General features: G+C 46.0%; 1 protein-coding gene across 3 annotated transcripts in view; it reads right to left on the bottom strand.

Moving 5' to 3' along the window:
- Window positions 1–361: 361 nt before the first annotated feature.
- Window positions 362–23,766, bottom strand: part of Pcp4l1 (Purkinje cell protein 4 like 1) — a 41,824-nt gene continuing 18,419 nt past the window's right edge. For 2 of the 3 annotated variants that reach the window (XM_038349463.2, XM_042056060.1), the window contains exons 2-3: window positions 2,578–2,632; window positions 362–1,545 (exon numbers count right to left, since the gene is read on the bottom strand). In XM_038349463.2, the coding sequence (XP_038205391.1) occupies window positions 1,403–1,545; window positions 2,578–2,632 (198 nt within the window). In that variant the 3' untranslated portion in view covers window positions 362–1,402. Of the gene's footprint in view, window positions 1,546–2,577; window positions 2,633–8,804; window positions 8,900–10,755; window positions 10,801–23,766 lie in introns of those variants that run through there. The other variant, XM_038349462.2, reaches the window with a different exon arrangement.

The raw sequence follows: 23,766 nt of genomic DNA, 5'->3' as shown, positions 1-23,766 counted from the left end.
ATGAAGACCAAGTAGGAGGGAAATCTAGAACAGGTCATTTGGGGATAAGAAGCAGGGAAGAATAGGTTTGTTTTCAGAGATGTGTACCAAGGGTGATCATAGCTGGCAGGAGAGCAGGAAGCCATTGTCCTTGCAGGTGTACCTGGGGGCGGTGACAGCAGCAGAGCATTGCCATGTGGGTGTTGCATCAAGGAGAGGCCAAGGTCAGGAACAGGAAGGCAGGACTAGCTTCAGCGGAAATTTGCTCGGGCTGTGTTAATTTCCTGTGCCACCCTGTAACCCATGCAGTTTCTCTACTGCCCTCCCTGGGCCAGTGTAGGCTTACATTCGTGCTCAACCCAAGAAAAAACACTAGTAGAGCTTCAGTGGCCCCATTTGAGGGCTTTTTTTATTGTTATGATTATTAAACATGCTAAAATCACATTACAGTGGCTATTTTTGCCCTGACTCCACAGTGGGGTGGCTGAGAACTATAGGGGTGTCACTTGGCTCATGTGGCTCTGGGGATGACTAGAGATGGGGTAGATTAAGAGGTAGGCAGATTAGCAATGGCCAGAAAGCCCCTCATGTAGTGTTTATTTAACAATTAAATTTAACTTCTAGCTTCAGACGTCTTTCCCTTCTCTACTTTTCTTTCCTTCCTAAATGTTTTCTGGCCTATGGCCTCTGGGCCTTCTGCCATCTTTGGCTCCTCTGGACCATGAAGGAAGATTTTCCTGTCTCTACCTGCTTTCCTTCCTTGGAAGGAATCTACTCAGCATGCACTAATTTATTAAGCTGCTTTTTGGGGGGGGGGAGGTGCAGGGTTTTTTGTTTTGTTTTTGTTTTCGTTTTTTGTTTTTTGAGACAGGGTCTCTCCCTATGTAGCCCTGGCTGGCCTTGAACATACAGAGATTCCGCTGCCTCTACCTTCCAAGTTCTGGTACTAAAGGCATGCACCATCACATTCTGCAAGCTCCTTGTTTTATGTCTGCCCAGGGGAAAGGGCAGCTGCATTGTGGCTGAGTCATGGGAGATGGGAGGGATGGTGCCGAAGGACCAGAAAGTGTTACCTGAAGCGTGAGTGCTGCATCTGGCAGAGTAATCTACCCACCCTCAGTCACTGCACCCTGAAGGCTTTCCCATCCTGCCCTCAGCATTAGGGGTAGGGAAGGGTCAAACCTCAAAACCTTTTGTTCTCTGCAACGCACTGATCCACCCTTAGCCTAGTGACAATCAACTGGCGTCTTCTCAAGTCCTGTGTCTCTACTACTGTGATGGCTTAAGAGAGCCTGAGAAAAGAATATATAAAGGTTTAAGCTTGCCTCTAGGAGAGGCCAGAGGGATAAAGGGACAAGACATGTGAGAGCCAGAGCTGTGGAGGGGAGAGAGGAAGTAGAAGGGTGAAGGGAAGGCTGGCCATTCAGGAACTGGAATCCTTTTTCCTTTTCTGAAATCGCCTGAACTTGCCCTGAATCGCAAGGGCAGCCTTCTCTGTCTCTGGAGCTGTCAGGTCGATGTCAATCTCCTCCTCCTCCTCAGCCTTCTTGATGCTGCCAGCCTTCCCTGTAGACAGAAGGAGACAGATTGATGACTCAACCCAACCAATTCCACTTCTTTCCTCAAACCTCAGACCCAGCACCTAGAGTCCACGTTGAGCTAGACTCTTTGAGGTCCCCCCAGTCTGGAGATGACAACTGATGATTCTAAAAGTTAGGGTGCTAGGCTTAGAATTAGCATAATTACCACCAGATGTTTTGCTATCCTTGAATCAAATGACAAACGTCTTCTATCATTACTTATTCCTAAATCATATGGTTTAAATCCCAAAGCACATACCCTTCAGTGTCTGATGGAGAACAGTAGCTTGGATTATCTGAGAGGTTTCTTTTTCTCGCTCAATGTTTTATGGGGCTGGAGAAATGGCTCAGTGGTTAAGAGTCCTTAATGCTCTTGCAGGAGACCAGGGTTTTAGTCCCAGTGTACACATCCGGTGGCTCACAACCACCTGCAATGCCAGTTCCAGGGGCTCTGAAGCCCTGTGGCCTCTTTGGGCACCTTCAAGCGTGTGGTGCACATAAGCTCATACAGACACACATACACATACATAGAAACAATTTTTTAATAAACAAATCTTTTAAAATACATCACTTTTTTATTTTCAGAATCTGTATGTGCCCTGTGTGTGGAGGTCAGAGGACAACTTGTGAGTGCCACTTCTTGTCTTCCATCATGTGGGTCCTAGAGATTGAACGGAGGTCATCAGGCTTGGTAAATAAGCACCTTTTCCCAGCCATCTTGCTGGCCCCTTATCACTTTATAAGTCTTTTCTAACCATTCACAGTTCTTTTTTTTTTTTCTTTTTTCTTTTTTTTTTGTTTTTCGAGACAGGGTTTCTCTGCAGCTTTTTTAGAGCCTGTCCTGGAACTAGCTCTTGTAGACCAGGCTGGCCTCGAACTCACAGAGATCCGCCTCCCTCTGCCTCCCGAGTGCTGGGATTAAAGGCGTGCGCCACCACCGCCCGGCTCCATTCACAGTTCTTATATCACGTTTCTCCCTTCATTAGCTCCGCTAATGGCCTAGCCCGGCCTCACTTACCTTTTTCCTCAGGGTCAGACACCTGGTTGCTTGCTGGGGGTGTTTTTGTGTTCAGCTGGAAGAGAAGAATCACAGCGTGAGATATGCATGGAGGGATGAAGGCACCACTGCCCCAGATCGCTCAAGCACATTCAAGTTTTCCGTGACCAGGCAGATTTCCCACATCTTTTGAAGAAGTAGGTCTTGAGATCAGATGAAAAAATCATCAACATTCATTCAATAAGCCCAGCATGATAGAGAGTGCTTGTAGTCCCAACATTTGCAAGACTGAGGCAGGAGAACTACCATGAATTCCAGACCAACTCGGGCTATGTAGCAAGCCACTTAATAAAAACCTTTTCAAAAAGAATTAAATCAATGGATATTTATTTATGTCAGAGATTGTAGAGGATAAAACAGATAAAGTAACCCGCCTTCACAGAGCTCATTCGAGGGATATTCAGACAACAAGGTGACTGTGGTGTAAGACGGTAAAAAAGTAGCCAGGCGGTGGTGGCACATACATTTAATCCCAGCACTGGGGAGGCAGAGATGGGAAGATGTCTAATTTTGAAGCCAGCCTGGTTTACAAAGCAAGTTTCAGGACAGCCTCCAAAGCTACAGAGAAACCCTGTCTCAGAAAAAAAAAAAATGGTAAAAAGTACCAGAGATGAGGGCAAGGTGGAAGTATTGAGTGCTAGCTAAGGACAGAGGAATAGGCCTTAACATAATCATCAACATAAACCTATCTGGTCAACTGTGGGGTCATCATCATATTATTATGATGATATAATGATGATGATGATGATGATGATGATGACGATATACTGGGGATTGAATCCAGGGCCTCATGCACGCTAGACCAGTGCTTTAACACTGAACTATATCACCAACCCTGGAAAAGTCTCTCTGAAAGGTCTCTCTTAAGCAAGCAGCTGTAGGAGGTAAGTTGGTAAAGACTGCGGAGATCCGTGGCAAGACTCTGGGGTCTTCGCCTCTTTGAAGACCATCAGGATCCAGGCATAGCTGAAGTGGAGAGAGGAAAGAAAGACGGACGGACAGAGAACTAGCTACGGGTGGGAGCAGATTATGTAGGGCCTTGGGGAGACTCAGTAAGGGATTTCTTGGACTAGAAGTAAAAGCCATTTGTAGAACTCTGATTTGCACAAAAGGCAAATGAAAGAGGAAGCAGAAACCCTGTGGGGAGGGCGCAGGACTGCTGCAGTAAACCAAGCAAGAGAAGATGGTAGCTTGAATCAAGAACAGTGGCAGTGCAGGGGGCACGTGGTGAGGTTTTGAGTATTATGTTCAAACTACGATCAAGGTGACTTTAGTTGTATGCGTGGTATTGGGATAGAGGGAGTTGATTCTCCTCCTGAGAAGGAGAATTGGCCTGAAAAACAAAAAGGATTTCTCATCTCCTGCTACAGAGACAACAGCTAATGGCATGGGTTTTAGGGACAGGATCAGGAGGGGTTTTTTGTTTGTTTGTTTGTTTTTGTTTTTAAAACAAGTTTGGGATATCTTTCAATTATCCAAGAGGAGACTTTTCTTGTTATTTGCTTGCTTGTTTGACATGGGGTCACTATGCAGACAGGGTAGCCCTTGACCTAATCCTCCTGCCTCCAGCCCTTCACCTCCCAAGTTCTGGGATGACAAGTGTGTGCCACAATGCCTGACTCTGGCTTGTTTTTTGTTGTTGTTTTGATAGTGAGGGTTTAAGGAAGGATATAGCCCCTCGTGGCTGAGGAGGCGTGGCAGAAGGTGTGTGAGGAGGCAGCCTCTCTATCAGGTGTTTCAGGGCCGAGTGTCTGACAGAGATTAAACTACGGAAGAGAAAGAGAAAAACCGTGGGGGAAATTGGGAGGTTCTGGCATTGTTGTAAGCAGGACAGTGGGTGTTTAGACTAGGATCACAGTGATGAAGAGAGAGAGTATCAGCCTTCAAAAAAGTTTTGTGGTAACAAGCTAGATTGGCAGGTGTGATTTTGAGCACAGAGAACTCTGAAAGAGCTTTCTCCTTAAAGACAGAAGAACTGGGCAATAGTTGAGGATGGAATGAGGTTGTAGAAAGGAGTCGGTTACAGTAGCAGATCTGAATGCTGATGGGAATGATTTAGTAGAGAAGGAAAAATTGATGGAAGACAGAAAGGATAATTACCAGAGAGGTATCTCAAATGAGCAAGAAAGAAAAGGATTCAGCACAAAAGTGGAAGGGTTGGCTGTAGACAGGGTCCTAACACAGCATTTACAGATAGGAACGAAAGCATGCAACGGATGCAGATGTACAGATGATCTCTATCGAGTGTTCCCATTTTCTCAGTGAAACAAGGACAGTTGTCATCTGAGAGTTAAGGGCAAGATGTGGAATATTATTTTAACTAGGCAAAGACGTGATACATTTGTTTATGTTGCATTTGTTTAACTAGGCAAGTATATGTTAAATTTGTTTATGCTGCATTTGTTTAATTATGTAAAGATGTGTTACATTTGTTTTACCTTGCCCTGGCCTAAGGCACCTGATTGGGCTAATAAAAAGCTGAATGGCCAATAGCTAGGTAGTAGAGGAGTAGGTGGGGCTAGAAGGCAGAGAAAAGAGAAGGAGGGAGAAAGAGAGGGAGCTACCTAGACAGTATTTCTCTATGTGTCAGCCCTGGCTGTCCTGAAGCTCACTCTGTTGACCAGGGTGGCCTCAGACTCACAGAGATCTGGGATTAAAGGCATGTGCTGCCACTGCCCAGCACCTCACTGGAATTTTATGTTAATATTTTTTAACTTTAAATTACTTTCTCATTTTTGTTTAGAAGTAGAGTTGGAGTTAATTTAAAGAGTTGTAGGAAAGATGGCTCAAGAGGTAAAAGCACTTGACCAGCAAGCCTGCCTGACAACCCGAGGTCTAGCCTTGGAAACTCTATCTCAAAAAAACCCAAACCAAAACAAAACAGTGAGGTATGGAGTGGGAGGATAGCTCAGTTACTAAAGTGTTAGCTTGTATGCACGAAGACTTGAGTTCAATACAAAGAAGCAGTGTAAAAAAACTCAGGCATGGTGGCACCCATATGCTAGCCCAGTACTGAGAGGGCAGAGACAGGAGGGCCTCTGGGCTTGCTGAGTGTCAAGTGTCAAGTCAACAAGAGACCCTGTCTCTCCACCCATCCCGAAATAGGTGGATCGTGTTCAAGGAGTGACACCCCTCCCGAGGGATCCCTCCCTCTGGCTTCTGTATGCACGCACACCATGTGCACATGCACACCCCACCATGTAACACACACACATGCTCACACAAATGGTGACACATTGTTATTTAGCACAGGAAAGTGTCTTTAAAAGTAGGTCATAGCCAGGTATGGAGATGCACACCTTTAATCCCAACACCTAAGAGACAGAGGCAGAGGCAGGCAGGTCTCTATGAATCTGAGGCCATTCTGGTCTACAGAATGAGTTCCAAGCCAACCAGTGAAACATTGTCCAAAAAAAAAAAGGCCAGAAACCGGTACTGACTGGGCGAGGATTTATCTCAGTAGTAGAGTATGTACTTAGCACGTTCGAGGACCTGGTTTCTATTCTGAGAACCAAATAAACAATAAACTGATTTGGTGATTTGAGTAAGAATGCCCCCCATACACTTCTATATTTGAATGGTTAGGGAGTAGCATGAGGAGGTGTGGCCTAGTTGGAGGAAGTGCGTTGCTGGGAGTGGGTTTGGGGTTTCAAATGCTGGAGCCAGGTCCAGTGTCAGTCTCTCTTCCTCCTGCCTTCAGATCTGGATGTAGAACTCTCAGCTCCTCCAGCACCATGTCTGTCTGGGTGCTGGCACGCTTCCCTCCATGACAATAATGGACTAACCCTCTGGACTGTCAGCCAGCTCCAGTGAAGTGCTTTCCTTTGTAAGAGCTGCTGAGGTCATGATGTCGCTTCACAGCAATAGAAGCCCTAATGAAGACACTGGTAGAGTCCAATATTTTTTTAAAGATAGTATTGTTTACCCATTATATCTTTTCTTTTCTTTTCTTTTTTGGTTTTTTGAGACAGGGTTTCTCTGTGGCTTTGGAGCCTGTCCTGGAACTAGCTCTTGTAGACCAGGCTAGTCTCGAACTCACAGAGATCCGCCTGCCTATGCCTCCTGAGTGCTGGGATTAAAGGCGTGCGCCACCACCGCCCGGCTATATCTTTTCTTTTTAATCAGAGGATGGGTCTGGAGAGATACTTTAGTCCAGAAAGTGCTTGCTGTGTAAGCTTGAGAACTTGAGTCCAATCCTGAGTAACCACATAAAGAAACAAGATAATCCTAGCACAAGGAGAGGGAGAAATGGGTGCGTCTCTGGGGCTTTCAACTACCAGTGAGTTTCAAGTCAGGGAGAGACCCTGACTCAAAAAACCAAGTAGACAGAGCCTGAGAAATAATAGTCAAAGTTAGCCTGGAGCCTCAACATATAGGTATACCTATGTGCTTTGAAATACACACACACATACATATAGTGAATAAAAAAATAAAACTTTAAAATCTGAGGCTGGATATGTAGACACAAATGTATGATACCAACATCTGGGAGGCCAATGAATAAGGATTATAAATTCCAAGACAGCCTGAGCTACAGAGGTAGTGGTGGGTGGAATTTAAAAACACACCAAACCAGGCATGGTGGTACACACCTTTGGTCCCAGCACTTAGAAGGCAGAGGTAGGTGGATCTCTGTGAGTTCGAGACCAGTCTGGTCTACAAAATGAGTTCCAGGATAGCCAGGTCTGTTACACAGAGAAACCCTGTCTCAAAAAAACAAAAAGAGGTGCTGGAAAGACGACTCCATAGTTAAGAGCACTGGCTGCTCTCCCAGAGGACCCCAGTTCATTTTCCAGCAACCACACGGTGGCTCACAGCCATCTAAGGCATCTGCATGCATGCAGACTGAGCACTCATAAAAAAATACATACATAAATAAAAGTTTAAAAAAGAAGAAGAAAAGACACCAAGAAAGCCCTTCTAGTCTCTTGTAGACCAGAGAGCTTCATGGGAGGAAGGATTATTTTTTGAAACTCTAGGATGACTGACACAGTCATTCTTCTTTTTCTCTTTTTGGGTTAATTAATTTTTACTTTATTTTTGCACATTGTAGGGCCCGGGTCTGCCCCTGCTCCTGGGGTTCATCTTGAGGACAGTTTCTAGTCAGCCAGCTAAAACATTCTGTTTGTTCCTGTGCTCCCTCTGCCCTGCCTGGTGATTACCTGTAGGGCATTGTTTACTCCATCTTTGGTGTGGTAATTTCACACCTGCCTGGGTGGAAATCCTTGTGCAGCAGCAAGGTATATAAGGATTTCCCCAAGGTTAAATAAATGGCATTCGTCTGATCTCCTTTCGAATGACCCAGGTCTCTGTGTGTTCTTTCAATCTCCAGGCCCTTACCCGGCTCGCTTACTGGTACAGTGGTGCGTAAACTGTACCGAGGGGGTAACGCAGAATCGGGTGTTACAGCACATGATCAAAATAATGGTCTAATCAGTTATACCTTACACTGTGCCATACTGCCGTCACAAGAAATTTGCTCATGCTGTAAATGTATAGCAAAGATCATGTGTAGTGAGAGATTTTTTTTCTTTTTTTTTTGGTTTTTCGAGACAGGGTTTCTCTGCAGCTTTATTTTTAGAGCCTGTCCTGGAGCTAGCTCTTGTAGACCAGGCTGGCCTCGAACTCACAGAGATCCGCCTGCCTCTGCCTCCCGAGTGCTGGGATTAATGTAGTGAGAGATTTGCTGGCCAATTGTCAAGACACGAGAGTCATGGAGCAAGAGGCAAGTCCAAAAGTTGCATGTTCTCTAACTCAAATCTTACTTTTTGTATTTGTCAGCAAATCTCTGTTATCCTGTCTTTAACCATTATCCCTCTGTCTTACTCCAAGCTTAGTGCCTTAACCCAGCAAAACTTTCCCTTCTTCCCAAATCCTCCCTTTTAAAAATAAAAAATTGGAGTCCCATGCTAAATGTATCCCCTAAGGGGATTTTGTGATGATTTCAATGAGAAATGTTCTCTAAAGCATTGAATACTTTGTATGTATTGTCCCTGCACGTGTTGGCTAGTTTTATGTCAACTTGACACAAGGTAGAGTCCTTTTTTTTTTTTCTGAGGCTGGCCTTGAACTCAGAGATCTTCCTGCTTCTGCCCTTGAGTGCTGAGATTAAAGGCTTGTGCCACCAACTTCCGACAAGGTAGAATTCTTTTAGAGGAAGGGAACCTCAATTGAGAAAATGTTCCCACCAGATCATCTGGGCAAGTCTGTGGTACATTTTCTTCATGTGAGGGGACCCAGCTCATTGTGGGCAGTGCTATCCCTGGGCTGGTGGTCCTGTGAACTGTAAGAAAACAAGCTGACCAAGTAATGAGGAACAAGTCAGTAAGCAGCACTCCTCCATGGCCTCTGCATCAGCTCCTGCTTCTAGTTTTCTGCACTGACTTCTCTGGATGATGGACTACAAGCTGCCACATGAAATTAACCCTTACCCCCTGAAGTTACTTTTGGTCATGCTGCTTGTGACAGTTTGAAAGAAAATGGCCCCCAAAGGGAGTGGAACTATTAGGAGGTGTGACATTGTTGGAATGGGTATAACCTTGTTGGAGGAAGTGTGTCACTGTGGAAAATGGGCTTTGTGGTCTCATATATGCTCAAGCCACACACAGTGAAAGAGTTCACTTCCTGTTACCTCTGAATCTAAATGTAAAATTCTCCAGCACCATGTCTGCCTGCATGCCGCCATACTCCCAGCCACCATGCTCCCTGCCATGATGATAATGGACCAAACCTCTGAAATTGTAAGGGAGCCACCTCAATTAAATGTTTTCCTTTATAAGAGTTGCCATGGTCATGGTGTCTCTTCCCAGCAATTGAAACCCTAACTAAGACAGTGCTTTATCACACACCAGTAGAAACCCTTACTATGACACTGTATTTGTTACTTTTTTATTGCTGCAATAAGACGCTGTGACTAGGGAGAGTAAGAACAGAAAGCATTTAATAGGGCTTATGGTTCCAGAGTGTTGAAGTCCATGATGGCAGGGTCAAGCCATGGCAGCAGGAACAGTTAAGGGCTCACATCTCAAACCAAATCACAATCAGGAGCCAGAGACACTAGGAAACCTCAAAGCCATCCCCCAGTGACAAACCTCCTCCAGGCCACATCTCCTGGTCCTTCCCCAAACAGTCTCACCAACTCAGAACTAAGTATCAAACCTAAGAGTCTCTGGTGGGGGGGATATTCTCATTCAAACCATACAGTTACAGATGGTAACGCTGGCGAGACTCAAGAAATGCGGGCTTGTTGAAGTTAGCGTGTTACTGGAGGCAGGCTGATTGTGTGAGACTTTGAAGACTTAACACCATTTTCTAGTTTATTCTCCCTACATTGTGCTCCTGATTTAAAATGTGAGCCCTCAGTGTTCAATCCCTAACGCCAATGGCCTCCGCTCCGCTATCACAAACTCCAGCTATCTGGAAACATAAGTTGTCCTGGTCAAAGCACTTTACCACAACACTAGAAAAGTAACGAACACAAGCTGTTTCCTTCTCGTGTCAGCTGATCTTGAGCCAAATCCTCTAAGCAAGAGATGTGTCAGGGCTGAACCACACAGGCTGCCATGTTCATCCGCTATGCCAGCGTTCCTCCTTCCTGAGCCTGTCCTGGCCTCAGAATAGAGCGGTGGCTATGATCTGGCTCCCTAGGGGTTCCCAGCTCCATTTGGGTTATATTTATGAAAGGCCATAACCTAAGATCAAGAGTTTCCACTGAGGAGGCCAGAAAGGGGTACAGTAAGGTCCCCACTGCTCACAGCGCCCCGTGAAATCTCCCTCACACCATCAGTTGAAAAGTGCTAGAGGTTCTTCTTCCTGTCCCTCCTCTCTCCATTCTTTCTGGCCAGTTCTCAAAATAGCTGCTGTGGGCACTGCGTTTCTAGATTTAGCTGTTTGTGACTTGTTGGGGGTAGGGACAGTTGGACTAGCCTCTATATGGTCCTCTGCTTGCTCACAGGTCCCTGTCCTCTACTTCAGTGCTCTGGGCTGTTTTCTAGAAAACCATTGGTTTTAGACGAATCAGGGTGGTCTGGTACATGTATAGGCAGGCATCAGACTCCATATTTCAAGTTCGTCCAGTGCTCTAGGAGAAAACCCCTCTCTCCGAAGGAGCAGTGTCAACTCAAGGGCCGCAAAACAGACCTGCGCTTCTCAGCCTCTTCAGCCCCTCCTTCCGGGTGGGTGTGGATCACAAACCTCTCAGGTTCTGGTGTTTTCTGGTCAGAAATAGCAATGGTAAATGGTTTAGCAAAGTGTTTATTCTTCTTACAGGATCCAACAAGGAGAGCTGACAGAAATCAAGGACTTGGGAATGTTACCTTACCTTGTTAATTATTATCACATAGATATTACTAACCTTTTTGTTTGTTTGTTATTTTTGTTTGTTGGTTGGTTTTTTGTTTGTTTTTTTTTTCAAGACAGGGTTTCTCTGTGTAACAGTCCTGGTTTGCTCTGTGGATCCCCTAGAACTCACTTTGTAGACCAGGCTGGCCTAAACTCGCTGAGATCCGCCTGCCTTTGCCTCCCAAGTGCTGGGATTACCTGGCACTACTAGTCTTTTGCATGCACATTAAAAACACCAATATGCTGAGTTATTCTGATAGATGCATCAAATAGGTATTGTTATGTTTTCTGTCACTTTAAGAGGCAAGCCATGCCCACTCCCAGCGACCCTTAACCTCTCGTCGCCATCTTGGATTTCTCTCTGTCCCTTCCCCTTCCCCTCCCTCCTCCTCCTCCCCCCTCTCTCTGCCTCCCTTTTCTCCCTTTCCCCTCCATAACCCCCTGAATAAATATTAAGTCTTACTCTACATGTTGTGTCTATCCATGTCTCTGTCTCCTGCCCACCCGCCATGTGTCTACAATCCAGCCGGGGACCACAGCTGCTATGTGGGGGATCTTGCAAGCATTTTTAAAAAATCATAAAAGGTGCCGGGGGGGGGGGGGGGTCGCACGCCTTTAATCCCAGCACTCGGGAGGCAGAGGTAGGCGGACCTCTGAGTTCGAGGCCAGCCTGGTCTACAAGAGCTAGTTCCAGGACAGGCTCTAGACACTACAGGGAAACCTTGTCTCGAAAAACCAAAAAAAAAAAAAAAATCATAAAAGGTATTGTTATTTTAATTTTTTAAACCAGGAACTGAGGTCAAGAGTGGTGGTTAGTTTTTTTGGCCTAAGGTCATAGAGGTAAGTCACAAGATCAGGGTTTAAAGTCAGAAAGGCAGTCTAACCTTAGAGTCCAAGCTCTTTTTGTTTGGTTGGCTTTTTGTTGTTGTTTTTGCTTGTTGTTTGTTTTTCAAAACAGGGTTTCTCTAGGTAACAGCTCTGGCTGTCCTAGAACTCACTTTGTAGACCATGCTAGCCTTGAACTCACAGAGATCCCCCTGCCTCTTCCTCCCCAAGTGCTGGGATTAAAGGCATGCGACATGCGACTAGAGTCCAGGTTCTTGAACATTATGTTATGTGACATCTAGTTTGACAACTAAAGTATGATGTTGGCACACACATGCCTTCACCCACATGAACTTGAGGAAGAAATCTAATGTGAGCAACTTGACCATTCAGATTATCCCATACAGCACAGCAATCCCCAGGTAGGAAGGAAGGTCTCAGGAATTGTGATCTAATTCTATACCCACAGTTAAGCAGCTGACTCCAAAGTCCAGCTTCTCAATGCACATCCAAAACACCTTCTTCACATCTGCTCCACAGGGAATGCTGCAACCTGCCTCCTCCTTATGGTGTCATCTTCCGTGCCCTGTGAGGACTTCATCCCCCTCTAATGCATACCCACTCAGGTTCCTGCTCTGCTTGTTGATCTGACCATCCGGTTTACCCCCTTCTCCCCTCCCCTGCCCCGCCATGCTTGCTCTGCGGGTCTCCTAACACACCAAACTGACCTCCAGGGACTAGTCACATTCTTCACTCACAGGGCCAGATCCTGGCCCTTCTGAGTGAGTCTGAGACTTACATGTGCAAGATCACCCCACTCTTTTCCACAGCAAATGACTCCCTTGCTTACATTCAAAACCGTTACTCCAGTTCTATCGGGCCTGGAGCTTGGTTCAGTTCGGTGTCATTGCCCACACAGGACCAATTGTTTCGTACTCCTCAGTACCAAACACTAATTAGCAACTGTGAAGCCCATCAACTCCTGCCTTCCCTAGAGAGCCCTAGTTCCTTTCCTTGCCTACCTTCTTGTATTCCTCTCCGCCACTCTCTCCTTTGGGCCTGATGTATTCCAGCAATGTTCCATTCCATCATCTTGGCAGTAGGTGCCAATTCCCACGAGCATCCTTTTGTTTTCTCTGCGGCTCCAAGTTGTGGACTCTCCCCTCCCATGGGGGGTGGGGCATAGAAGATGAAAGGCCTGCTGGGTTAGGGAACTTTTTTCTTTAGGCTTTATGATACAGATGGAGACCATCTTCTCTTTCTCTAGTATTTCTCTCCTATAAGCTTTCTACCCATTTTAGTTCTTCCAATTCCAGTAGAGGAAAACATATACTTTGCCCATCTCTACCTTCCCAGAACTTTTTTTTTTTTTTTTTTGGTTTTTCGAGACAGGGTTTCTCTGCAGCTTTAGAGCCTGTCCTGGAACTAGCTCTTGTAGACCAGGCTGGCCTCGAACTCACAGAGATCCACCTGCCTCTGCCTCCCGAGTGCTGGGATTAAAGGCGTGCGCCACCACCGCCCGGCCCCTTCCCAGAACTTTTATCAGCATCCAGATGATGTCCGGTCCCATCTGAGCTCGCAGCTCATCCCTCTCTCTCTTCTAGGAATCAGGACAATCAGTTCCTTTTACTCTCAAACATAAACACGCCCTTTCTCTGCCTGTTCCCCCGCTTTGATGTGAATTCCTTTTCCGAGCACCATTAGAAAGACAAGAAGCAGGGTGGGCCTGGGACCAAGGTCTAAGGAACAATACTATTAAAAGGATAGGGAAGATCATTATGGTAAGAGAAATAAACCAGACTCAGAAAGACAAATAGCAGGTTTCTTTCACATGCAGACTCTAGACGGGAGGGAGTGTGTATGTCTTGGGCAATGAGCAAAAATAGAAAGGGGACCTGAAGGGGAGGAAGCGATCTGAAGGGAGAGGAGAAAATGATGGAATACAAGTGACACGGGACAGAAGGGGAGACGCTGGTACAGGAAGGGGAGGAGGAGGGATCTTCTTTCCAACAAACAGGGAACAATAGGACAGTTGTTTGCAAAACCAAAGAAGCCCACCTCAAACTATGCTTGCACCTTCCAGAAATTACCTACAAACAGATACAAGACCTAAACTTTGAAGAAGCAGAGGCAAGAAGACCAACACAAGTTTAAAATCAACTTGGTCTACGCAGCACTGCAGGGCTGCCAGCAGCACAGAGAAATCCTGTCTCAAAGCTAAGCATGGTGGCACTCGCCTTTAATCCCAGCACTCAGGAGGCAGAGGCAGGTGGATCTCTGCAAGTTGTCTACAGAGTGAGTTCCAGGACAGCCAGGGCTGTTCCATAGAGAAACCCTGTCTTGAAAAAACAAACAGGAAGAAAAGAAAGAAATCCTGCCTCAACAAGACAGCAGTAGCTACAATTAAGTGTAAATTTTTAGAATAAAGCACAGGGAGAAAGTTTTTGCAACCTTAGGATACAGAAAAAATTTTCTTAGATATACCAAAAGCAAAACTCATAGAAAAACATTATAAACTGAATTTTTCCTAAGAGAGCAAAGGAGCAAGCTACAGGCAGAAAGAAATATTTACAAATCCCATATCTGATAAAGAATTTGTATTCAGAGACTTTTTCATTGTTTGGTTTGGGGTTTGTTGCTTTTTTGAAACATGGTCTTACACTGTGTAGCTGAAGCTGACCTAGAATTCACTAGGTGGCCCTGGCTTATATCAAAATCATGGCAATCCTCCTTAACCTTTTAAGTGCTAGGACTGCAGGCATGTTTCACCATAGAGTAGGTTTTATTTATTTATTTATTTTTTCTTTTTGGTTTTTTTTTTCGAGACAGGGTTTCTCTGTAGCTTTGGAGCCTGTCCTGGAACTAGCTCTTGTAGACCAGGCTGGTCTTGAACTCACAGAGATCCGCCTGCCTCTGCCTCCCGAGTGCTGGGATTAAAGGCATGTGCCACTGCCGCCCGGCTAGAGTAGGTTTTAAAACAAATTTTTAAAAATTTCTTATTAGAACTAAAGAGATGACTCAGTGGTTAGGAATACTTGCTGCTATAACAGAGGACCAAGTTCGATTCCCAGAACCCACATGCTGGCTCACAACCACCTGCAACTCCAGTTCTGCGGGGTATAGTGCCTTCTTTTGGCTTTCTTGGGCACCAGGCAAGCTCACGGTTCACTTGCATACACAAAAGCAAAACCCTTTTATACACATAAAAATAAATCTTAAAGGGGCGGGGGAGGCTGGAAAGATTGCTCAGTGGTTAAGAGTTCTTGCTGCAGCCAGGTGCCTTGGAGCACGGTTCTAATCTCAGCATTCAGGAGGCAGAGTTATGTTCGCGGAGGCTGCTTGTTCATTCCTGGCTGCCCAGAACCGAAATAATCACACAGAAACTATATTATTTGCAATACTGTTTGGCCAATAGCTTAAGCATATTTCTAGCTAGCTCTTATATCCTAAACTAACCCATCTCCATTAATCTGTGCATCACCACGAGGTCATGGCCTACCAGCAAAGTTCCCAGCTGGAGGCTCATCTCTTTCTCCTAGTGGCGGCTACATGGCTTCTCTATGACTCCACCTACTCTCTCTATATATCTCTTTCAGTCTAGCTTTTCTCTGTTAAGCCATTGGCCAAAAGCATCTTATTTATTAACCAATGGCAATAAAACACATTCACAGCATACATCACCTCCCACATCAGAGTTAGGCATATCTCTGAGAGTTTGAGGCCAGCCTGGTCTACATAGTAAATTCTAGGACAGCCAAAGCTACGTAATAGAGAGACCTTTGATTAAGAAAAAAAAGAGAGAAAAAAGAAAAAGAAAAGAAGAAAAAAGGGCACTGATTGCCAATTCCTGGGACACCCAACCCAAGAAAAAAACAAACAAACAAAAAACCCAAAAGATTATTGTGTTCAAGCATGGTATAGCATGCCTGTAATCTCAGCACTAGGGAGGCTGGGTCAAGAAGATCATGAGTTTGAAGCCAATATGAGCTATATAATGAAACCATGTCTTTAAAAAAAGAAATAAAACAAAAAAAGAAAAAAAAGAAAACAAAATCCCAAAATAATTATATGAGTCAGCATTGTCTTGCTTAGCTGCTCCTTCCCAGCTGCCACTACTGAGGAGTAGGTACCCCCACTTAACTCAGTGTTATACAGAACTAACTCACCCTGACCCCTTCCCTTGTTTCTTTTCTTCCTTTGTCGCTTTCCCTTTTAGTGGTGTTAGTTACCACAGCAACCATTATCACCAGAAGGGGAAGACAGGGTCACCCCCCCTTCACACCCCTTTCCCAAGCAGCAAGTTAAAACCAGTTTGGGGAAAGGTAAACTCTACAGCTTTTTCTGTACTCTTCACACTCCGGGACTCTTTAAAGCGGGATCGCAGCCGGTGGGGTTAATAACAGCAATCCTCAGAAGCGAGCATCAGTCCCTTGTACCCGGGCCAAGTGCACCCTGTATTTGCATGACGTGACTTGGGTGCTGTGCAGATGGAAACACAATCACGTAACTTCGATGAGCAGCCACGGATACCCACAGTTCTGTCTCTGTAGACCAGGGCAGAGAAACCCAAAAAGAACTTGAAGCCGAAAAAAATTCTAAATAATAAGCTTTAAAAGAGCCCCGCCTTTTGTTTTTGTATTGTCGTGAATCGGAGACTTCACCAACTCCATTTTCAGGAAGTAAAGGGGAGCACAAATCAGTGGATATTTTAAAGTGGGTACGAGTTAGTGGATCGTTTTCCAGGCGGTGGTAAGAGACTTTGTTCCTCCCCGCCCACGGGGGTGTGTCTATGAGTGCTGAATGTGTCCTCCACCAGGGTTAAAGGAAAGTCATGGTTAAAGGCCCGGACAGAAGCCGCTGGGATCCCGTGCCCCGGCGCGACCCTGGACTGCTGTTTTTGGAGTACTGTTGGAAGTGTTTCAACTCTTCCAGCGCAGCAACCAGCTGCAGTCCTCCGACTGCTTTAGAAAGATTTGCTCAAGGTCACCCTCAAGATAATAACAGAAAAAGAACTGGGAACCTGTACTCTAGTTTCTACAGATGCACATTCCTCATACAGAAAATATAGACCAGGCGCCTGATATCTCAGACGCCTTTTACCCTAAACAGCCCCAGTCCCCTTGTTGGTCCCTCTCCCTTTAGCCACCCCACCCTGTTTCCTGGAACAGTCCCCTGGTTTGTACCTCTCCCCTCAGCCACCCCCCACTAGAATAGCAGGAATAGCAGTACCCCCCACTAGAGTCAGGGGCAGAGTTCCCTGCCCATGCCAAATCATGGTTCGCAGTGAATCAGCAACCCCTGCCCATTCCTCCCAGCCCAGGCTGGGCTGCCACAGTTTAATAAGTGGTTATTTGTGGCACTCTGCACACAGCTTGGCGCAGTGCCTTTACCCCATACTGAGGACTAGGGGAAGGGGAGAGAGAGAGAGAGAGAGAGAGAGAGAGAGAGAGAGAGAGAGAGAGAGAGAGAGAGAGAGAGAGAGAGAGAGAGAGAGAGAAATGCCAAAGCTTCATTTATTACTCTAATCTTCAATGTGCATCCCACCCATGGTGTTAACGTTCTAAAATAACCGCATTAATCCCCCCCACAGCCTACAAAGCAAACACTCAGCTGGAGGGCTTTGTGTGGGAGGGAGGCAGCACTGAGCACAATAGAATGGTAAATGGCACCCCTTCCCCTGGGTGGAGGTTGGGAACCAGGTGAGAAAGCCTTCAGGGCTCACCCAGTGGGAAGCAGAAATCAAGCTGCTGAGTGATGTTCACCCATGTGGTCGCTCACCCCTGTAGCAGCAGTAGTCAGGAGGCTGAGCCAGGAGCATCTCTGAGTTCGAGGCTAGTCTGAGCCAATAAGCCCTAGGCCAGCCTGGGCTAGCAATGCAGGAAGGAAGGGAAGAAGGAAGTGAGGAAGGGAGGATAAAGGGAAAGAGGGAGGGAGAGAACTAGGCTTGGGTAAGTCTGATCAGTGAGATCACAAGGTCTAAATCCATTGTCTAGCTTTTTTGTCGCTGTTTTAGGTTTTGGTGGTGTTTCTGTGTCTTGAGTCAGGGTCTTATGTAGCTCAGGCTGATTTTGAACTCTGTATGTACTGAACTCCTGATCTTGCTATCTATCGCCTCCTAAGTACTAGGATTATAGGTACACACCACACCTAACCACAGAGTCTAGGCTTCTAGGTATTTATTTAAGGGCACTTTGAAGGAATGCAGATTTTGTGCAAAAAAGGGGGGAACATTTGATGTTTTGTTTACTCTTTCTCATTTTCTTTATCTTTCTCATTTTCATATTCTTTCTCTCTGTATCCATAAATTCTCATGTAACACAGCCAGGCCTCAAACTCACTACTTGGGGAGGATCTTTTCCAACTTCTGACCCCCCTGCCTCTAACTCGGGAGTGCTAGGATTACAGGATCCTATTTTGTGCAGTACTGGAGAGCAAACGAAGGGTTTTGTCCATGTTAGGCAAGCAATCCACCACCTGAGCCACAGCCTTAGTCTTTGTTGGTTTATTCATTTATGTTTTGATGGAGGATCTCCCCTCAGACCTAAGACCAGCGCTGAGCTGGCTACATAGCCCAGGGGGCTCACACTAACCATCCCCCTCCTGGGAAAGGAAAGCCTCACCACAGTGTGGCACTGCTAGGGAGGGACCAGGAGGTGTGGCCTTGCTGGAGGAAGGGTGACACTGGGGTGGGCTTTGAGGTTCCAAAAAGCTTATACCAGGCCCAGCATGGCGCTCTCTCTCCCTCCCTCCCTCCCTCCCTCCCTCCCTCCCTCCCTCCCTCCCTCCCTCTCTCTCTCTCTCTCTCTCTCTCTCTCTCTCTCTCTCTCTCTCTCTCTCTCGTGTGTGTGTGTGTGTGTGTGTGTGTGTGTGTGTTTATGGATCGGGTTTTAGCTCTCAGTTACTGCTCTATCACATACCTGTGTGCCACCACGCCCTCTGCCATGATGATAATGAACTAAACCTCTGAAACTGTAAGTCAGACCCCAATTAAATGTTTTCAATTAGAAAAGTAGCCTCGGCCAGAGTATCATTACAGCACCAGTGACTAAGACATCTAGTGTCCTACCAAAATGTACCCTATTAATAAATACGGAGGTCTTGTGGGTCCAAAACGTCTTTCTATCTTCTTTCTCAGTCTTTATTAAATCACAGTTTCTGTTGCTTATAGAAAATATCTATAATATATTCATTAAAAATTAAGCCGGGTAGGGCCGGGCGGTGGTGGCACACGCCTTTAATCCCAGCACTCGGGAGGCAGAGGCAGGCGGATCTCTGAATTCGAGGCCAGCCTGGTCTACAAGAGCTAGCTCCAGGACAGGCTCTAGAAACTATGGGGAAACCCTGTCTTGAAAAAACAAAAAAAAAAAAAAAACACCAAAAAAAAAAATTAAGCAGGGTGGTGGTGATGTACACCTCTGGTCCCAGCACTTGGGAGGCAGAAGCAGGAAGATCTCTGTGAGTTCAAGGTTAGCCTGGTCTACAGATCAAGTTCCAGAACAGCTGGAGCTGTTACACAGAAAAACCCTGTCTCAGAAGAAGTAGTTACAGATAGGGACTGGTAATGTAGTTCAGTTGGTAGAGGGCTTGCCTAGCATGCAAGAAGCCCTGGGTTTTATTCCCAGGGCTGCATAAAATCTGATTTAGTGGTGCATCCTCATAATCTCAGTACTAGGGAAGTAGAAGCTGAAGGATCAGAAGTTCAAGGTCATCCTTCATCACACAGGGAGTTTGAAGCCAGCCTGGGCTACAATAGACCTTGTCTCAGAGAGACAGAGAGAGAGAGAGAGAGAGAGAGAGAGACAGAGACAGAGACAGAGAGAGAGAAAGAGAGAGACACAGAGAGAGAGACAGACAGAGAGAGAGACAGACAGACAGACAGAGACAGAGAGAGAGAGAAAGAGAGAGAGACAGAGAGAGAGAAAGAGAGAGAGAAAGACAGAGACAGAGAGAGAGACAGAGAGAGAGAAAGACAGAGACAGAGAGAGACAGAGAGAGACAGACAGACAGACAGACAGACAGACAGAGACAGAGAGAGAAAGAGAGAGAGACAGAGAGAGAGAGAGAGAGAGAGAGAGAGAGAGAGAGAGAGAGAGAGAGAGAATATTACAGGTGGGCAGGGTGACACATACCTGCAGTCTCAATACTTGGAAGTCAAAGAGGTTAGAAAGTTCCAGACCAGCCTACATAGTGGGATCCTGTGACAGACACCAAGGGAAGTGGGGGAGCAAGAGTAGAATTGCAAGATTAAGGCAAGTATGGTCAACCTAATATGAGCCTGTCTCAAAATAACATACAAAAGGAGCTGGGTATGATGGTGAATGCCTGTAATCTCACCATTTGGGAGGTAGAGGCCATTATGTGAGGAGGTCAAGGTAGAAGTATATGTCTCCATAAATATATTAACTAATTAAAAATGAAAACTTAAAGGGGAAAGATAGCTTAGTGATAAAGTATTTGCTCTGAGCTCAATCTCCAGTGCTGTACTTTTTAAAACTCTGCATGTGAATCAGATTCCTCCGGATTCAACAGAGTAACAAGTTAAAAGAGTCCTGAAGAAAATTCATTTGGAAAGAGACAGCAGCAGTAAGCCCTAGCCTTTTAGTATACTGCACAAACTCAATGAGATTTGGGCTCAGGTTCTTCACCTGTAAAATAAGAAGATTGGGCCAGATGATCTTTAGAGCTCTTCAGCAAATCTAAAACTCTGTCACTATACCGTCTAGATAGTTCATTTTGGGGTTATCCTGCAGAAGATATACCTGACTTTCTACTTTCAAGAATTTTTGCAAAACAAAGTTTTATTTTTCTATGATGAACCAGACTTTAAAAAATGACTTAGAAAATTAGAAAAGTAGAACATAAAAAAAAAATCAGTAAGCATTCACAGAATCAAGTTTGAAAAGAGAGCTGTTGGTTTATCTTCTTCCCCTTAGCCAGAATTACAGTCTCCATATGTCCATTGTTAGGACCCCCCACAGACGGGCAAGAGAGATGCATCAGACACACCCACCACACCTCTATGGCAGATGGGCAGGAGAGATGCATCAGACACATCCACCACACCCCTATGGTCACGTGCCCCACAGAAACTTGACATTCTGTGAGATGGTGGCTGCCATTTGGGAGAATGAGTCATCTTTAGACGCCTGCCCCCCCCCCATCACAAGATGAGAAAAACATCAACTCCTTACCACCAGAAATTCTTATTCAAGTCACTAAAGCCGGCAACCTAAATGGGTGAGCAAAAAAAGGACGAACAAAGTTGTGAACCAAATTCTGGTTTCCCTGTTTTGAAATACAGATTTCCAGAAATTAAAAAAAAAATCTAATAATAAGTAGCCCGTCCTATGTTGTTTGTTCAACTTAACCACAGTAATAATAAACCATCAATGAGAGAGAGAGAGAGAGAGAGAGAGAGAGAGAGAGACTTGGATGACAGGCTCCCTAACAATTGGCTCACAGAAGATGCTCTAATTGAATGCCCTTTGTGAGGAAGGTTGCAGGTGAAGAAGGATGTACATGGCCGGGGGTGGGATGAGGGTGGGGCAATCCCTAAAGAGCAATATCTGTTTCCGTTAGGTAAGAACACCGCAAAAGAAAAACAAAGGAGAGAGCAGCAGTTTCAAGTTCTCTCCTAATGATCTAGAGGATCTGTACCTTGTTTGGTCCCCTGCCAGCTAAAACTCAGGAGAGAAACTGTGGGGGATTGTCACAAGAAGCCGTGGCTCCTATTTCAGGAGAGTGACTGCTGGACCAGAGGATTCTTCCGGTTAAGTTTCTCACAGATGAGAAAATGCAACATGTAAAACCCTGCAGTTCTGCTCCGTGCAGCCAGTTATGCTGCATAAAAAGGGATTAGAGGAAAGAGCCCCTGGGGACTGATGGATTTCCTATAGCCAAGCTTCACAGGAACCAGGGGAAAGTTATTAAACGACAGGAGACAGACTATGATTCACAGCAATCAAGTCCTGCCTCCAGCTGTGAACACAGACAAGCTGGCGATGGTCCCCGCAGCTCCTCAGCACAGGAGCGTGGAGACACAGGGAAACGCTCTGCTGCAGTACTGAGTGACAGCAAAGAGCCACCAAGGGAAAACAGAGCGAGCAGTCCTACTCAGCAGCTCTACCAGGCCCCTCACACTTTCAGTCGTCTGGTCAAGAGCCCCCGCCCCACCCCCGCCCACCACTGAGGCATTCCTCAGTTGAGACGTGAGTCTCTTAAAGTCATCCCAAATCTCATTTTGTGCAGTGTCTCTGAAGCAAGGAAATAAGCAGGTGGGGGAGGTGAAACTTACATAAGATTCAGGGTACAGGGCTTTCCTGGCCCAGGCACATCAGCTTGAAGGAGGAAAAGTAAAGCCCTTTGGAGTCTCCCCAGAGCTCCAGAGCTCTGGGCAACACTTCCGCTTTTATCAGAGTTTTTTTTTTACAAGAGGAAGAAAACAGACCGGTTCTTAGACTGTGGGGAAACAGAGATCCCCCCCTTGGGGCTCTGATTTCAAAACAGCTGGTCTCTGTGTACACCCAGGTGGCTGCCTCTGGATATTATAAATAATCATCCCTGAAGCAAGGCTTCTCTCTGCGGTAGGAGGCAACTTGGATGGCTAAATTGCTAGCTGGAACCGGTTTTCTCTGACAGCTTAGGAGGCTGGGCAGTCTTACATATAGAGTTCCCACCAAAGGATCCCACTCTTCTCCTGCAGAGTCCCTAATTGAGGCTAGCCAATTTCAGCTGCTGTCTAAGAGCGGCCCCAAGGTATGAGTTCCCCGAGCACACGCCAGATTGTCCTCCTTACCGTGCAACACCACTGCCACTCCCCTAAAGATCCCTTTCTAAGCCCTCTAACGCCTGTCCTACCCAGGGGCCATGTGTCTCTCCTCATACACACAAACTAACCACAGACCGTGTCAGCAGAGCCTCAGATCAACTCCCAAGGGGGATGGCTTGGATTCAAATGGTCACATTTAGAAGCACGATGATGGGAGGAGTGGTTTGCGCCCTAGACCTTGGTTGGGGGGGGGAGGGAGAAGAAAGCCCCTCTTCTCTTGGGAGAGCTAAAAAGCCAGAGAAAGTCACTCCTTTCATTTTTATTATTATTTTCTTTCTGCAAGATTGCCACGGTCACAGCACAACCAGCTGAGGTATGTGGAAGCTACCGTCTTTCCTCTGCAGCCCACCAGACTCGCTGGATTTCCCAGGGTAAACTCAGTGGACGCCGCAACCAAGACAACCTAGCAGCTGGCACTAACGGACACCCGAGGTGATAACTTTTGGTAGGAGTCAGCAGAATTACTGAAAATACTCTTTCCTATCTAAACCGGGGCCCAGGCTGCAGGGAATTCTCTCTGTCTCTGGCTCTCTGTCTCTCTCTGTGCCTCTGTGTGTGTGTCTCTGTTTCTCTCTCTCTCTCTGCCTCTCTCGCTCTCTTCCCCATATCTTTCTTCCTCCATCTTCTTCCTCCATCTCTCTCTCTCTGTTTCTCTCCACCCCCCCTCATTTCTCTCTTCTCTCGCTCACTACTGGAGATTGAATCCAGAACTTCACTCATACTAGAGGCCAGTTGCTCTATCACCAAGCGATCTTGGGAATTCTTATGCTGGTTTCTGCAGCTAACTTGAAACACACACACACACACACACACACCACAATAGCTAATCCAGACTCCAGATTGAACGCCTATTCAGAGCCAGGTAGTGCTTAAAGTACTTTGCACATATAATTTAATCTTTTAGAACAACCAGAATTACCTTCTTTTTACAGAGAAAAAGTAGAAGCACAGACAAATCCTGTGATGCCCCTAAGGCCTCATACTGAGTAAGTAGCAGAACAAGGCACTGGATGATTCCTGAGAAACAGATTGAACACAAGGACATGCTCACTAGGAAAGTGGGCACAGATGGAAAGCATGAGATGTTACTGCTCATACCAACATCACCTGGGGACGACAGTCCTCGACGTAATATGAGGATGTGCCTGGGGTGCCAC

This window comes from Arvicola amphibius, chromosome 12 (genome assembly GCF_903992535.2).
Source record: "Arvicola amphibius chromosome 12, mArvAmp1.2, whole genome shotgun sequence".
NCBI lineage: Eukaryota > Metazoa > Chordata > Mammalia > Rodentia > Cricetidae > Arvicola > Arvicola amphibius.
This window is presented reverse-complemented; position numbering and strand designations above follow the sequence as displayed.